This window comes from Cynocephalus volans, chromosome 5 (genome assembly GCF_027409185.1).
Source record: "Cynocephalus volans isolate mCynVol1 chromosome 5, mCynVol1.pri, whole genome shotgun sequence".
Lineage (NCBI taxonomy): Eukaryota > Metazoa > Chordata > Mammalia > Dermoptera > Cynocephalidae > Cynocephalus > Cynocephalus volans.
In genome coordinates, this window is record NC_084464.1 from 130,394,814 (window position 1) to 130,412,705 (window position 17,892).

General features: G+C 37.2%; 1 protein-coding gene and 1 long non-coding RNA gene across 3 annotated transcripts in view; one reads left to right on the plus strand and one right to left on the minus strand.

The window, feature by feature from the left end:
- The window catches only part of LOC134378120 (uncharacterized), a 107,742-nt gene extending 105,161 nt beyond the window's left edge, over positions 1-2,581 (plus strand). The window contains exons 3-4 of the long non-coding RNA XR_010023614.1: positions 1,975-2,170; positions 2,383-2,581. This is a non-coding gene — a long non-coding RNA (uncharacterized LOC134378120). The remainder of the gene's footprint in view (positions 1-1,974; positions 2,171-2,382) is intronic.
- The window catches only part of ARHGAP18 (Rho GTPase activating protein 18), a 147,543-nt gene that overhangs the window by 78,097 nt on the left and 51,554 nt on the right, over positions 1-17,892 (minus strand). For both annotated transcript variants that reach the window (XM_063097094.1, XM_063097093.1), the window contains exons 2-3: positions 5,373-5,569; positions 1,896-2,131 (exon numbers count right to left, since the gene is read on the minus strand). In XM_063097094.1, the coding sequence (XP_062953164.1) occupies positions 1,896-2,131; positions 5,373-5,569 (433 nt within the window). The remainder of the gene's footprint in view (positions 1-1,895; positions 2,132-5,372; positions 5,570-17,892) is intronic.

The window sequence follows — 17,892 nt, forward strand, 5'->3', positions numbered from 1 at the left end:
ATGGCTGGCCCACGTTTGCTTCAGGGACGGGGATGCAAAGCAAATTTCTAATGGGTGGCAGTGTTTCAATGAAAGGCACGCAGCATAGGCAAGTTAACATTATTTTCATTTACTTATTTCTCTCAATGATTTCATTGGATGATACAATCCACCAGTGACCTCAGACTCAAGCCATGTGGTTTAGAAATTGCCAGGAATTTGCTGAAAAATGCTGCTTTTAGAATCAAGTAGAAACATTCTCTTGGAGACTGGCAGGAATCCCACAGTATGTATTTTGCTTAGGCTCAGCTCTCTGCCCCCTCCCCCTTTTCACTTCCTCTTAACTCCCTTAGGAACAGCTCTTTAATTGGGAAGAAAATGTCTTAATACTATATTTCCTTACCATTAATTTTTCTACAGTTTTCCAACCTAGTTCGGTCTTTCAACAGTAGTAGATGTCCCAAATAATCACTGGGTGGTAAGCAAGTGCTTAACTGAAGCAAGTGCCTGCAGCAATCTGTTGACCCCAAAACTCCAGTAAAATGGACTAGATATGATCCACAATTGGCCATGCAAATAGAGTAGCAATCCGTAGCTAGAAAATATTTCTTAGAAGAATGAAATTCTACAAAAAGCAAAAGACCTCTACAAGACAGATAAATGTAAGCCTTTTCATCCCATTCTTTTTTGTTACCTTTTACTTATATTGTAAATAGACTCTCATATTCAAAATGCTTAATATCAGAATCACGTATGGAAACATAAATACAGCAGGACAGAGAAGTGGTTCAAAGAATGTACTTCAGAGTCAGACGAATTTGGGTTTATTATCTATAGGACATTGAGCAAGTTACTTAAAGTCTATGAGCCTCAGCCGTAGAATGGAAATAAATGATAATGCCTCACTCACAGGACAGCTGTACGGATGAAATGAGATAAAGCACGAAATCAGTTAGCACAGTAAGGATTCGGTAATGGTGGCAGCAATTGTTATTGTTATTATCATTACCACCACTGTTCAAGAGTCCCTTTGTTTATTCACATCATTCCAATTGCCGTGCACTGGGTCTTCCAGGCCAGCATGTAAATCAGCCTTGACCCCAAGAACACCACTTTGTTCAGCTGACTTTTTTTTGGTAGCAAGACTATCTTGATGAAAGAAAGAATGAAAATTCTGTGCAAGCTCCTTCTGTCCTCACGGATGAGTGATAAGTAATCCGCTAACTGGCTGTCTGGAGTAGCGCTGTTTCAAGCCACACAGGTCTTGTACTCTTACCATGTCCCTTCCCTGGTATCTCTTCCTTCCTCAGCCCCACAGTCTCTACCAGACTCCACTAGCTTCCACTAACACATTAATCATCCGGACAAATATTTGCTCAATCTTCTGTGTGCTAGGCACTGCACTAACCGCTAGACATAAAGGGAAAGTTATTTCATGTCTCAGGCTTCCCACTTTGTAATTAAGCTGCCATTACTCCCTCCAACTCCACTTCCATCCATTCCCAAATGAATCTAGGGAAAATCAAATATTCCTACAAGCATTAAGAGATAAGGAAGAATCCCCTACCTGCTACTTTTCTATAAGTAACAACTGGGCAGTCACACTGTCTGGGAAGCCATTCCTGTCACCCCTGGTAGGGTTAGAGTCACTTCGAATGCTCCAAGGACATCCACCCACTTCCTCTAATGCCAAGATTATCACACTGAATTTTAACTTGCTGAATGTTCTGCCCCATCAGTATAACTTCAAAAAGGGCAGGGATCAAGTCCCCCTTGTTCACCGCCAGCACGCAGCTTTGGTGCCTGGCACATAATAGGTGCTCGATAAGTTTTGAATGATTTGAAGTAAACAGAATCAGTCCAGCTGACTCTAAGCAATTATCCCTTTGCCTTAAACATCAAAAAAGAAAACTTACTTTTTCTTTTGACTCGCTCTGTTGAGCAAATATGTCTCTGACGTCAGGAATCTGGTATTGTTTGTTTTTTTTCCTCAAGGTCTGGGAGACGGTCTCTACCCGTTTCTGAACAGCTGCTGCCTGGGTCCGGGTCAATGTTGATAAAAACACCATGCTCTCTTGGGGATCTCCAGAAGACTCTCCGAAGAGATTGGACAAACCAGCCTCTTTAAGCCATTCTTCTTCCAATTCTCCCTCTAAGACAGTGGAGAAAAAGGGTATTTAAATCAAAAGCTGTAAGAACTGTTACATTTTTTAAGCTGTTAAAAACTCTTACTGAAACTTCAATTGTAACCAAACCACAGTGCTAAGAAACATTATCTGAAACTTGGACAACTGCCATACACTCCAGCCACAATGACATCAAATTTTAGATCCATTTCATATATACTCAATTAAAATCTGTAAATGATTTCACATGTAATTAACCTCTATAACTTTCCTACAGATTAATGCAAGAGGATAACACCATGCCCTTTCCAGAGATGAACAAGGAATGAAAAGATAACTTACTTCCCTCAAGTTACAGAAGGAAGTCAATCTTCAGGATATACTTTAAAGCCCAGTCTCTTGGCTTAAATTTCTCACTACCTCATTGTCCACACTGATGAAAAGACTTGCTTTCTGTGTACACTGTCACCGACAGGGAGTGTGGCAAAGAGGTAAGGAGCATCCGGACATTGGAAACTAAACAATCTCAAATTAATTTTTCTAATCCCCCCAAATCAGCACCTCAGATTATGTTATTTTGACAATTTTTTAAAAGCACACTAATGTCAGAAGAAAAAAAAAAAGCTATATAGGAAACTAATTAAATAATTGAATCAATTCATTCCATTTACATGAATTTGTAAAACATACAAAACTAATATATAGTGGCAGAAAAAATATCATTGATTGCCTAGGGCTTAGAGTGTGTGAGGATATACTGTCAGGGCATAAGAGAACATCTGGGGTGCTGGAAATACTCTGCATCTTGATTGTACTAGTAGTTACATGAGTAAATTCACTTGTAAAATATAACTGACCTGCACAGCAAAAATGTGCGTTTTTTTGCATGTGAATTACACTTCAATAAAATGAACTTAAAATAGGAAGAAAAAAAATAATTGCATCAATTCAAAATACTGAATGCAGCAGAAAGTAAACGGTAAAGAAAATATTGTGCAAGATCAAATGAAAATTATAGAAAATCAGAAGTGTAACTAGAATAGGTTTACTCCAAGCACAATGTTTACAGAGGGAAATGAAAGAGTAAGGATTTGAGTCACAAAAATCCTGAATCTGTAACCCATTTCTGCACCTAGATAGCCACGTCACTTTGGACAAGTCACTTAGCCTCAAGCCAATTCCATTTTCTCATCTATAAACTAATGCAAAGATGTCCTGGCTACATCACAACCAAATACGAGAATGTTATGTGAGAAGAGCTTTACAATGCTCTAAAATCACCTGCATCAGATAGTATAGCACTGACCTGTGTGTCTATCCTTCTACACCATATAAACTCCTTGAGGGCAGAAACCAAGTACTAATAACTCTGGCTGCAAGAAACATAATCTAGTGCTGAGCACTCTGCATGCCAGAGAACATAAACCGTTCACTGTCATAAAAACTAAGTCAGCCATTATTATTAATGATGTTAAGGTAGAACTCAATTTAGTTGTATAAAACCAAATTGCCAGGAGAAAAAAAGCTGATATTGCCATAAAAAGGAAAACAAATAAGATAACTACAGAGTCACCTGTTGCACTAAAAAGTAGAGGTAAAAAACAATTTAAAATCTAAGAAAAGGTCTGGGCATGTAGAAATATTCCCAATCTTCTTGATGATCATATTGTACACAATAATCTATGAATCTAATTTAACTCTGGAGAATTATCCAATAGCTAATCATACACCCCTAGGTATCAGGCGTAAATGCTGTTTTCTCTAGCATATTCTCTCCATATTCAGCAGAACATTCACATGCTACTTCCATCTTGAAACAGTGAGACAGGAAGGTTGAGAGATACTTTTAACTATCACAAATAAGATAGACTCTACTGGTATTGGGGAAAGAATAAGACAAAAATGAATGAGAATCCAAAGAATGAGTTGATTATACTTTTATAAATCTAACAAATGTTAAATTAAGAAAAATCCTCAATTTTTCTCTTTAAATTATTATTGGTAGATTTTTAAAGCAATGTTGTAGCAAAGGAGAAAATCCTATAAATATAGATTTCACTACCTAACTCAATACTAAATCATTTTGTTAAGAAGACATCCCTTTGAGAAGGACGTCTGTATTAGTGGATCACAAAGCACTGACTGCAGCTCTCACCTTTTTGGCATTTATATACCAACTTATACAACAAAACATACTTACAAATACATGGATGGCAGAGGTATAGAAAAAAAGTTAATATAATTTTGATGCCCAGACTGGGCATCAAAAATTTGGTGACTGCTTGAATTTAAGAAATTAAAAGAAACAGTATAAAATTTAGAAGAAAAAAAAAGTAAAATTTATGTGTTTCTTCCAGAATATCAAGTAAACACACAGGCCAGTCAGATAAAAAACAAAAAAAACCCTCACAGAATATCAAGTACAGTAATGGAGAGTGTGGGGAAAATGGCTGGAAAGAGACTCAAGAGAAATTATGGACCAAATACAAGCAAAAAGCAAATACAGAAGTTAAATTTCTAATACCATCCCCCGGTGTTCAAACCTACATCCTTAGATTAGTTGGCTAAACACACAGCACTGCATCCAATCTGGAGTACTATAATTTGAATGATAAAATGACCAGGACCACAATAGGTCTGAAAACCACCCACCAAGACTGGGATAAGTGAATTTTCCTTCTAGAAAGGACTTGACTAGGAACAAGATAATTATCCTCAAATATCTGAAAAGCTATCAGGTAAAACAAAGTAGACTTGTTCTGTAAAAACAGAATAGTTCTGTTCTTCCTGAAGGCAGAACTACAGCAAGTAAGTCAAAGTTCAAGGTCAGCAGATTTTAAATCAGTAAAATAAAGATCCAAACAACTCAAGATGACTGACCACTGGAAAAACAGTAAAACAGTATCAGTGCAAAGTAGTGAGTTTTCCATCACCACCTACACTTTGTTAGAGACCAGATGAACACGTGGCTAGCATATTACAGGAGGAATTCCAAGGGAGGTTAGATGATTTCAAAGATCAAGTCTGACCCTAAGAGTCTATGATACAGTAAGCTGAGCCATATCTACAACTAAGTGAATTTACTCCTGCCCCTTGTATCCAGCAGCTGCATCCATAAATCTCCCACAAGCGAATAAAGTTGAAAGACAACTTGCAATATCTTTTCTTGATTGTCCTATCTTTAATTTTCTGTTTGTTCTCCTCTTCCTTTCCATGCATTCAGTTCCTATAAATACATAAACAACAAAAGTTTCATTTAGTTATTACCATCAGGCTCTTTGACAACCACCACCTCTTGATCTTGTCTGTTTTCACTAGATTTCTTGATATTTTCTAGTTCTGTCCAATAGTCTTCCATAGATAGTTCATCCAAAGAGTCCTGGGAACTTGACCGATCAAATGGAGGCTTCTCCATAACTTTGGTAGAGCTTTCCTGATTCATGTCGTACTGGCCATATCTGCGGCTAAAAATTCAAAAGAAAACGTGGTTCATTTTAGTACATGAAGAAGCAATACAATTTCTAAAGTATCATAGCACTAGGCTGGAGAATATGAAAACTCCTTAAGTTCTCTTCAATAAAACCAAAGAGATTGATCTTTTGAAACTTTACCTTTTGGTGCTACTGATTATAAGATCCTAGTAGAATGAACAGTTTTTGCTCTAAAGAAAAGTAGGGTAAAGAACAAATAGCAACACAGTAAATTATATTTTCATTTATATTACACTTAAATTATTTTAACACTTATTTAAACTCAAAACTTTGTTTTTAGAAAGTTAATAGGTTGAACTTTGATTACAGACTAATTTAATTAAACTGGGATTAAATTTTATAGACTATTTTGTATTTATCATTTATATTTATAAATCAAACGCAGTCAACTCGTATAGCAAATATCTGTAACAAATGAATGCAGTACTATTTAAATTTCCAGTTTATTTTTGGAACTGAAATATAAATAGAAAGATGATTAAGTTCACTGTAACACACTAATGCAGAAAGCAACTTTTAATCTTTACTTATAAATATATGCATGACTTATATGTGTTAATAATTTTAAAATGTGGTAAAATCTCATTTATTGCCAACTCTGAATAGCTTGAAATTATCTCAAACATTTATCGCTTAGATATTATCTATGAAAAAAAGGATAAATTGAACAAATGAAATAATTTTTATAACTTCAAATCAATTATATTCTCTTTATAATTCACATCTCACCTACTTCTAGAATTGAATTAAAGGAGCCTATAATAGAAAACCCATATATAATAGAAATATTAAACTTTTGTTTTATTATTTACAGAGAGAAACTATACCTAATTACTTAAAAGAAAAGAAATTTCAGCTATGGTGCCTTTCTTTCCTTTACACCCAACAAGTTTTTTAAGAAAATACAAGTTGAGTACGAACACTAATTAATGAGTAAGTATATTGAGATTCTAATTTCAAATTCTTCTTTTATCTCCCACGGTCTTCCTGGAAGTAATACTTTGCAAGATTGGTTTACTTACCATACATATTGAAAATAAAAAGAAATACAATAAAATGAAATTCTTTAATAGTATAAAGACATTCTCACATTTAAATTGGAGTTTCTCATAATTATTTAAAATAGTAGGATTTTCCAGCCACCAAAAAAAGAAAAAGAAAAAAAAGAAATTGCTGGGCCCCATACTGGCCAGCTGCCAAAAAAAAAAAAAAAAAGGTAGGATTTTAATACTATATGTACTGGATAGAATTATGTCCCCCCAAAACTCATTGGAACTTGAATTGTGTCCCCCAAGTTTTATGTATTAGAAACTTAGCCCCTACTGTGACTATTAAGAGGGTGGAAAATGCTATTATCATAATCGAAAGGTGGAGCCTTGAAGAGGTGATTGCAGGTCCGTGTAGTGAATGGATTAAAAATGGTGGTCTGGGGCAGGGTTCTGAGGGCTTTAAAAGGAGAGTCTGTCTCTCACTCTACTCTCTCTGCTTCTACCATCTTGTAATGTGAGACCCCTGAGGCACTACTGCCACCACCAGATGGACTTCGCAGCCTCAGAAACTGTAGGCAATAAATTGTTTTCTTCATAAATCACCCAGTTTCAAGTATTTTGTTATAAGCAACAGCAATGAACTAATACACCATATAAGGCAGAGGGGTCACCGAACTCTGGGCAAATCTATCCAGCCATTTAATTCTAACTGGTCTGTTAGAAAAAGTCTAAGAATGGCTGACCAGTTAACTCAGTTGGTTAGAATGTGGTGTTGTAACACCAAGGTCAAAGGTTCAGATCCTTGTACTGGCCAGCTGCAAAAAATTAAAAATAATGAAAAAGTCAAAGAACTCAATTGCCTATTGCTGCAAATAAATGCAGCATAACTGAATATTCAGCTACAATATACTAATAGGCCAGTTTTATTCCTTTAAAGATGGTTCTCTCTGCCTTGGCTACACACTTTATCAATGCTGGTTGCATGAATGAATAATCGCTGTAATCTCTCCCCAGTAGCAACCTTGGGGTGGTGAGGAGTGGATATTAGACTGGGCCAACAGGAGTAAGTCTAGAATGTTTGTGCATCTCTTTCCTCCAGTCTCTATTGTCCATTGTTTGCCTCCTCCGTCCCGCAACTGAAGGGTACTTCCTCCCTCCCTGGCCCTAATCGTCCTGTTTACATCTCTTTATCCCACGCTGGTCTCCTTGTCTGGCCCCAGCAGACACTACTCAGGCCACTATTGTCATAGTAGAGTTTTCACTCCTGATTCTTAAATTCAAATGTGAATGAGAAAGTTATCTCTCTCTTAAAAATGAAAAATAATTTTTAAAAAATTTCTTGGTTCATCAGCTCAACTTATCTGTGGTTCATACTCCTTAATCCTGCTTTCCCAGGGTAGATAAAGCCAATTTATAGAATATCCGCCAGATTTTGTTTGTTTATTTCATGTCAAATATACGGACACTCTACCCTTGGCTTTTGTTTTTCTCTCTCACTGTGGTGTAAGGCTGTCTACCTTATTCCTGTCTCCTACAACCCTTAGCGCCCATGGGAGACCACAATAAGTACTGTCAACTGTGTGAAGTATAATGACTAATGCCAAATAATTAGGTTTATCTGCTCACAGGAAAGAGATGCAGTTGAACTAGAAGTACATTAAGCCTTTCAGTCCTGAAGGAATGTGTTTATTCTGGCAAGAATTTTCCAGTAAATTTCCATTAAGATAGCATGGGCAGAAAAATGTGAGGGCATTTAGTAACACCACTGTTACGTAAATATACCTTCTACATCAAGCCCTGCTTTCAAAACAGGCATAAAGCAAAAATCTAATAGCTTAGTGCTGATAAACTGACTCAATAGTTTGACTTTAATAAGATTCAGAAGCTGAATAGGTTTGTGATAACCTGAAAATACTGAGTCATGGAAAGGATGGACCTTTTTTTTTGTATCACTGGTAAATACTGCAAGAAAACATTTTCATTTTAAAATATTAGGGGATGAGGAGTAGGGAAGCAGCAACCATTCAGTAATAAACTACCCTTTTTAGTCAACCGGCCATGTATTTTTTATTTCCTCTAAAGATATAAGTGAACATTCTTTCAGTTTATATCAACAAGCATCCTGTGTCATTTCTTTTCTTCTTAGAATGTACTCTACTTTTGTATTTCAGACAGGCAAGGGCTAAAGTCTGGACCTTCTTAAAACTGTCCTGGTAAGAGGCCAGTTAACTGGTTTCCTCTTTTGTGTTTCTAGGAGTATGTTATATGATTCTACGCTCATTCTGCAAAGTACGTCCAAAAACATAAAGCAACATCTGTTAGCTGTAATGAAGTGCAGAGCAGAAATATTTTATATTTCTAAAAGATCCAAGCCAACACGTGGTGCTGAAATCAGGAACAACTACCAATTACCCGCACCTGACTTATTGGCTCACGATTGTTCCAGGTTCCTTCTCTCTCTCTCTCTCTCTCTCTCTCTCTCTCTCTCTCTCTCTCTCTCTCTCTCTCTGTCTCTCTTACTCATCCTTTGCCTTTTTTTCACGGGCACTCACATCAACAGCAAGTACTCACTTAACAAACCCTACAAGCCTTCAACAAACAGCAAGTACTCACTTTACAAACCCAACGACCCTTCCTGGATATTTCTTCTTTTTCATCTTCCTAGCATGTTTTCCATGCTACATTTATAAACATTAGGGCTTTGTTTTGTCGTATTTTTTCCCCAGGTACATGTTTTCCCATTTTTCTGTGATAATTTTTCCACCTGGCCAGTGAATGTCAAAACAATTGATATTGTTTATTTTATCACAGAGAATATGAAACTGGTCTGACAGGAGGTGGAGGTTGCCATTTATTACACTGTGGCTACTGGGATGCAAGCAGAGTGATGATTCATCCTGGTGTCAACTCGGTGGGCGAAATGAAACGGAAACAATGGAACTAGGAGTCTTAAGTACCAAAGGATTCCAGCTGTACTTAGTTATCTCTCTGATCTTTGGTAAATCACTTCTCTACTTCTCACTTTTCCTATCTACAAAATGGGAACAATAACAATAGCTTTGATTGCTTTGTTTGTTGTTAGGAATCAAATGAGAATTTCTACTGAAATGCCTCATAGGTAACCATGAAAAGGGCACTCCAACCAGCACCACTGCTAACAGTTGCACTGTTAACTAGCCCTCCCAGAATTTAATATAGTCAACTTTGCCCTCAGAGGAATCATTTATCCTCTAGGACATTTCTCAAACTTTTTGCTCTCTGGACACTTAAAATTTTTCAATGACCTGCAAAGAGTATGTCATACCTATTAATTCTTACAGTATTAGATATTAAAACTGAAAAAAAAATACTATTCATTTAATAAGAAGAATAAACATCTTAATATAAATAACACTTTTGATTAAAGAAAAAAAAACCTATATGTTCCAGCAACAACAAAATAGTGAGATGAGTAGCATTGTTTTTACATGTCTGAAACTGTCTTTAATACCCAGCTTAATAGAAGACATCTGGATGCACACATCTGCTTCTACATTCAATCTTTTATGACACTGCACACCACGTAGTCTCTGGGAAACTCCACTGTATTCTCATGAGAGAATGAGAATGAAAAAGGAAAATAACATCATAGTGTAATTATGAAACATTTTTTTATCTCCTACACCCCTAACAGTGTCTAGAAACCTCCAGTATTCCTGGACCACACTTTGAAAACCACTGCTCTAAGATTTCTCAAAAACAACACCTAATGGCTCTCAAAAGCACTTTTCAATTCTGTAGGCAATGCTCCAGAAAGACCTACTGAAAGAAACAAACAAGCTTTTCCAGTGACTCTTGACCTACTTCTTTATTTTAGTTTTGCAGCCTTTCATAAAAATTGGGACTTCTTCCAATGATATATCTATATTTAATTTACACTATAATGATAAAGAATAAAAACATCACTTAAAAAACCGTCCTTTGCCAATGTTTTTAATCATTTGCTTGTATCCATCGTGGATAAGGGGCAGAAGTTACCTTTAGCTTCCCTTTTGTCCAGTGTATTTGAAAATGTATATTTCCCTTAATGCTCCTTTGTCATTCCCACCGCCTTCCTAAAACGACCTTGAGGTAGATTTATTTGTAACTGGGGTATTTCTTTGAGTACGTATTTAACTATCCAATATAATACCTACTTTTTTGTATCCTACCCTGTCAAGAGTCCTATTGTAACACTTCATACCCAGTCTGTCTCCCAATTCTGTCCCTTTTCCAGAGGCATTTTTATGGCCCAAAGTCTGCTTTCTTGAAGTCCTCTGAAATTAGAACCTGGTTTTGTGTTTGTTTTGTTTTCTTTTCTTACAAAATCCTTTCTAAAAAGGCTACACTTTCTTTCAGGTTTCTGTTGGGGCTCACAGGTCGATACCCTAAAATATGGCACTTTGACACGCTAGACTAGAGAAGCAGCCTCAAGCTCTTTCTGACCTCCCCCCACCTCCCGTCTCCCAATTCTCTCTCCAAAGCACAGAATGAAGCTGTTCTCTTACTTATCTGTCTAAAGTCCGGACCCACCAAAGAAGAAGACAATTACCTCTGGTCCTCCTCTGAGTTTTCTTTAACTCATATCTCAGGACGAAAAACTTAAAGTCTGTCAACACACCTGGACAGACTTGTCACAAACCATTGTCTTCTATTTCGGTACCATTCAGTATTTCAAGAGAATCATTATTAGTCACAATCTGCTCCGTGGGCCCATGAGACTTGGTCCCAGGCCATGGTTCTCCAAGCCCACTGAATCCCCCTAAAAATCATTCACTCCTATATACTCCATCTCTCTTTTCCCTATGAAGAAGGGCATATAAACATCCCTACCCTATTGGGTTACTGGGCAATCATTTTTCTACTCTTCCCCCTGTTCTATGCAGCTTAAAACAAAATTTGTATTCTTTTCTCCTATTAATCTGTGTCTTGTCAGTTGATTTTCAGTATACCTTCAGTGGGGGAGAAGGGGAAACTTTTCCTTGGCCCCGACCTTCCTATCCTACCTTTATTTCCATTCAGGAAAGGACAAGAAGAGACTGGGTTGTGAGATATAAGACAGAAGAATAAAGTTTATTTTTGTTTTGTTTTTGTTCTGTTTTTAACATGCAAGTTGCGGTGGGGGGGGGGGTTCTTACTCAGATCATGACATCATCAGCCATAATGACGAAGTGTATTTTAGATAAAACCATATTTATGGAAGCATAAACTTCAGAATGGTATTGGAACTTAGAGATTTAAACCTATCCCATCATTTTCTAGATGAGGTAATGAGGCTCCAGGGTTAAATTTTCCCCAAAGCCACCCAGCAGAGAGATGGTAGAACCGAGATTAACGTCTTCTCTTCTTCAGTGGTCACTTTATTATACCAAATAGATTAAAAAGGGTAGAATTTACGTTTTTTCCTCATCGGATGATTCAATCTTTCTGAGTTTATATTACACATAGCCATAACAAAAGTGATCTTGTTGACACAGTCTCTATAATTCACATTTTTAAATGACCATTACACTTATCAAGAGAAAAATATGTTTAAAAATCAAACAATATCTCTTAAAAAGGCATGAGAAAACTTTTCCAAAGCACTTTCTAAAATATTGCTTGTGTCACACTGGGGCATGATTTTAAATGAAACTTTGTTTTGCGAAAGTTTTAAATTATTCATTTATTTATTCTGTGGTGGCTGGCCAGTACAGGGATCAAACACTGGACCTTGGTGTTATCAGCACCATGCTCTAACCAACCAAGCAACCGGCAGCCCTAAAATTTTTCATGTTCTAAAAATTCTTTCTGCTGCTTCATCTACATTATCTCTATGTTGAAAAACAGTGTGTTTCTGATGTGCAGATTTTAACATCATTGCTGAAATGAAAGAAAGGAAGAAATCGCAACTCTAATGAAATGGTGAAGTACTAATACTGTGTGTGTAATGGCCCTGTCCATCAGAAAACACTTAATTTGAATGACTATGAAGAGCTACAGCTTATGAATGACCAAAGTCATTTTTCTCCCTTGGAAGTGAATGCCTAATATTGTTTAGCTGAAAGCAGTAATTATTAGAAGTGGCTTTGACATCCAAGAAGAAAGAACACTGACAATGCCTGAAGGCAGAAGAGGTTGATTTAGAAAGCAAGTGCCACACTGCCCAGCTCTATACCCACGCAGCCATCAGAACCCAGGAAAGGATTCCTAATCTCTTCTATCCGACCCAATTGCTAAGGTTTTAAGGATGCAATAAGTTAATTTTCATATTTCATATAAGCTTACTTCTTTTACTCTTTGCATAGCTTACTCTTTTCATTTTGGGGGAAAAATAAAATTTATTCATTTCTTTCAGCTTTCTTTTTCTTTAAAAATAAGTCACTTAACATCTTGTATAGTGCTTTGTAGTTTTTCAAAGAGTATCTACCCACTTTTGAAACACAGTAAAACAATGAGTAAATGAACTGATTATTCTCTATGTACACAGCATTACCTAAGCAAAACTAAGAAGAGAAGCCCATAAGTGACACCACTGAGGGTTAACTTTGAGCACTTGGCTTTATCACTTCCACCGAAAAATATGGCAAAAGCAACTCACATGTTTGGGGGTTTTTGTTTGCTTTAATTGAAACTTAAATGATTATACATATTTGTGTGGTACAGAGTTGACTGTTGATACTTGTATACAGTACGTGATGGTCAAGTCAGGATAATTAGCTTATTCATGATTACAGTACATAGTTATTCTTTGTGTCCATTAACCAATTTCTCACTGACCTCCTTTCCCTTCCCCTTTTCCCACTTCTAGTAACCCCAGCTCTGTTCTCTCCTTCAGAAAGTTCAACGTATTACTGGGACTGTTGTTACTTTTTTTTTCTTTCTTTCTCTCTCTCTTTCTTATGTATGTACGTATGTATGTATTTTTTAGCTCCCACTTATGAGTGAGGACATGTGGTATTTCTCTTTCTGTGCCTGGCTTATTTCACTTAACATAATTTTCTCCAAGCTCATCCATGTTGCTGTGAATGGCAGAATTTCATTCTTTTTTATGGCTGACTATTCCATTGTGTATATATTCCACATTTTCCTTATCCAGCCGTCCACTGATGGACATTTAGGTTACTGCTGCTTCTTTCACTATAATTCTTCAACATCACTAAAAGAATAGGGATATAGGCAGTGACCACTAGGTCTGGTACAGAGAAGAAAGGGAAAGCATGAGAGAGAAAGAAATGTGGGAAATGCAGGAAGCATCCATGGCAAGTTGCAGAAACTCACTTCCTTTTTAGGTACAGACACAATGTACATAAAAGGGAAAGTTGTGGGCTATCACTGGCCACCAGACATTGGTCTTTCTTGTTTTAGAGCTCTGGTTCTGAGAAGTGAGATCTTCTTTATTCCTGAGTTCCCCAAATCTCTCTAAGGAGATTTATTTCCTCCTCAACTGGAGGTACAACTCAACAAGTGGCCAAATGGGAATCATAGAATCCTAATGTCAAAAACATCTTTAAAGACAAAGAGGAAGGTATGTGTAGTGGGATTTTGACATAAAATCTCAGGATCTTTGAACACTGATATATATTCACCTCATTCAATTCTCTGTTGTCACCATGGCTGATATGCACCTGACACCCTCAACCTACTATTCTTTCTCCAGGATGCATTTTTCTTGTTCTGGCCAGCTGCAGAGCCACCTGGAAATTAAACACCAGTAGCTACTTTGCATTCTGAGCATAGGCTCTCCAGTTTGATCTGTTTTCTAGCTGTCATTACTCAGTTTCATATCTTGGTACCTTTTTCTGTGGGGGCTGGAATAACCTCACTTCTGCAACCTCCCCCCAGTCCTGACCACATCCTGCACTACGATAATCTGCTCACGCTATTTCTCTACCACTAAATTGGGTTCCTTGGGGCAAGAATCTATGGAATTTTTTTTTTTTAATCTTGGTATCCCTGGGTTCAAGCAAACTGCTTGCCATAGCAGATTCTTGTGAGCTGCTCAATTATTACTTATTGAATTATTGCTGCCTCTAAAATGACAACCTCCTTTTAATTTCTCAGGTGTTTTTTTACTTAACTGTGTGAAGCTACAAAGAAATAAGATAGAGACATGAAAAGCTGACAATAAAGAAATCAGTCATCAGGCAACCCTAAAATTAATGAGGTAACTGTTCTATGTCTCTGTGACTCTATTCTTGGATGTTTAGTCTAAAAGGAGGCTTCCTAAAGAGAATAAAAACATACAACAGGAAAGGCTAATTTCATATCGGACTGTAACTAATATTAAGTCACAAAGAAGCTTTGGCTTACAGTTTGTTAAGCACACATTCCATGGTTCCATTCCGTCACCTCAATCCCTAAAACAAACAAACATTTACTGAATGCCTTGCTCTGTTGTTGGGCACTTTATCAGAGATGTCTGTTCAACCACGTTCTTCAAGCCTTTAGTGTGAGGTAGATGATAAGTGACACCAACACAAGATATGGTGGAATTTTCCAGTGTGGTCCAGACAACTCTCCAGCACGGGCCTCCAGGCCATGACCTCTGCTTTAGCATTGTCCCTAACACCCTTCAGGCCCTGCTGTGGTTCAACATTCCATCCGCAGTAAGAATTGCACTTCCTCCCTGGCTGTTACTGCTGCTGCTACCTACTCAGTCTCAACTCAGCCCCTGCTCAAACAAACATTTCCCGAGATTTAGACCAATAATTTGAGGTTATCTCCATGGTCTGAATGTGTCCCTGCAACATTCATATGCTGAAATCCTAACTCTCATGGTGCTGTGGATTGATTGAATTGTGTCCCCCAGAGTTCATTTATTAGAAGCTTAATTCCCACTGTAACTGTTGAGGATGGGAAATCCCATTATGGTAATCAAAAGGCAGGGCCTTGAAGCAATGATTAGATTGTATGATCATGCCTAGCAAATGGATTAACAATGGTGGTCTGAGGCGTGGTTCTCAGGGCTTTAAAAGAAGGGTATGTAAGAGGTTAGTCTCTCTTTGCTCTTCCATTCTCTGCCATGTGAGACCCCTGCATTGCTGTAAAGCCATCACCAAGACCCTAAATTTCATTTTTTTACAAATAATCACTTTCAAATATTTTTTATAAGTAACAGAAATGGACTAATACACAAGATGATGGTATTAGGAGGTAGGGACTTTTAGGAGAGGATTAGTACCCTGATAATAGAGGCCCACAGGCTGCCCTACCTCTTCCACCACAGGGACTCTGTGAGAAGGCGCCATCTATGAAAAACCAGGCACTGATCTGCAGGAGCCTTGATCTTGGACTTCCCAGCCTCTAGAACTGTGAGAAATAAATTCTGTTGTTCATAAGTCCCCCAGTTTATGGTATTTTATTACAGCAGCACGAACAGACTGAGTCCTGCTTCCCGGGATCTCCCCTGATCTGTTTCTCACAGTCCTCCTGGGTTTGCCTGAAGCCTACTCACTGGTCCATTACTAAAGCTGTTCTTTCCTGAGACTGAGCCCACCTTCCTCACAGCAACTGTCTAGTACCTGGCTCTTGTTTTACAAAACTCGTATGACTTCAAAGGTAGTTATCAGCATCCAAAATTTTTGTGAACCTTTTATCTATTTATTTTTTACCACTCTTGGCAAATCAAATATTTTGCCTTTTCAGTTTCAAAGCTATGCTCTTGTTTTCTTTCTGAGAAATCTACCAAGTTCTCAAAACATTTTCAGGGGTGAAACGAAGAAAGAGATTCACTAATGAAGTCCAGAGGTATTTCCACCTCCCCTGATATTCCCGAACTTGTCACTCAAAAGTCCCCATCATGATTTCTGTTAGTTCAGAATGTCATCATTACAATTTACCAATATGCCTTAAACGTGGATTAACACAATGAAATAAGGTGACACCAAGGTGCAAACTCCCTCACATAGAAGACTTCACAATATACATTAAGAACCTGGGATTCAGGAAAAGTGTTTAAATGTCAGTCAGGAATTTCATTCTGGTTGCTAAATGACTACAGATTTACAAATTACAATATTCTGACATCACTCCAGTTCAGAAAGAAGGTTGCTGTTGATCCACAATGCCTGCCATGATATAAGCACTAACAAAATATTTGACATAGCACCAAATGATGAACATTTAAATTTAATGTTAAAATAATACTAAATTATAATAGTACTGAATATAATATTGCTTTTATTTATTTCATGTGGGCGAATCTCTTGTCCTTCAGCAGGACTTTTCTATCACATTAACATCAACTTTCCTATAAAAACATGAACACAAAGCAAAGCTGGATTTAAAAAAAAAACTTTTCGAGAATAACCAAAGCTAAACACAGAGGCATATTGTGGAAGAGATGTGGGCATTATTATTCAACTCCTCTTGGTTCTTTGTGATCATCTATTGCAATAAGTGGAGAAGTCACCTCATATCTCAGTGGTGCTTTAGGGATATAAAACTAACTTTCCAACAGCCAGAAAAAGAAGGGTCACAGATAAATAATGGAAGAAAATGTTAAAAGCGAAAGCTTGCCTGTGTTTATGTTAGATGATAAAAAGGGAGCAGATATTTATAAAGTAATGCTATGCTAGTGAATAGTAATAGTAGAACAATTAAAAACAGCAACAATCACGTGGTAAATATCTGGAAAGGAAGAAAGAATGCTGCTTTCCTTAGCCTGTAAAGTGTAATTTACAGATAGCTCCAGATGACCTTCAAATATGATAATGCTTCACCACAAAAGGGCAGGAAGTATTTTTATAAGCCAGGTGCTAAAAGTCAGCCCCATTAGGGAGGCAGAGGGGGTGGAGAAATAACTTCTAGCTAATCAAATAATTTAGCCAAGCTGAGAATTCATCCATATGTTTTCCACTAAATGTCTTTGGCAGTCACACAATACAATATTTTACTATTACAAGACAATTTTTCCTTTTTAAGTGAAATTATCTAAGACCACTTTTTTTTTTTTAGTACATTTTGGACTCTGAGCTGACCCAACTCAAGACAGATGTGGGTACAATTAACCTAAAAGATACATGAAATATAAAATAAGAACATGGGGAACCAAAGGCAATTTCCAATTGTAAAATACTGCTTGGGGGCTGGGGCAGAGACTTTAACCTTAACATCTGAAGGAAAAAACAAAATAAATCCCGCAAAAACAAGCGTTTTCAGTAAAAGCCACTGAGCTTTGTTTGGAGGACAGGAACAGGTCTCACAGGGCAGTGAGGCCTAAAGTAACCACAAGGGATGAGCAGCAAGAAGTGAAGGGAGGAAATGCAGAAGGTGGCCAAAAAAAAAGAAAAGAAAAAAACCTCAATA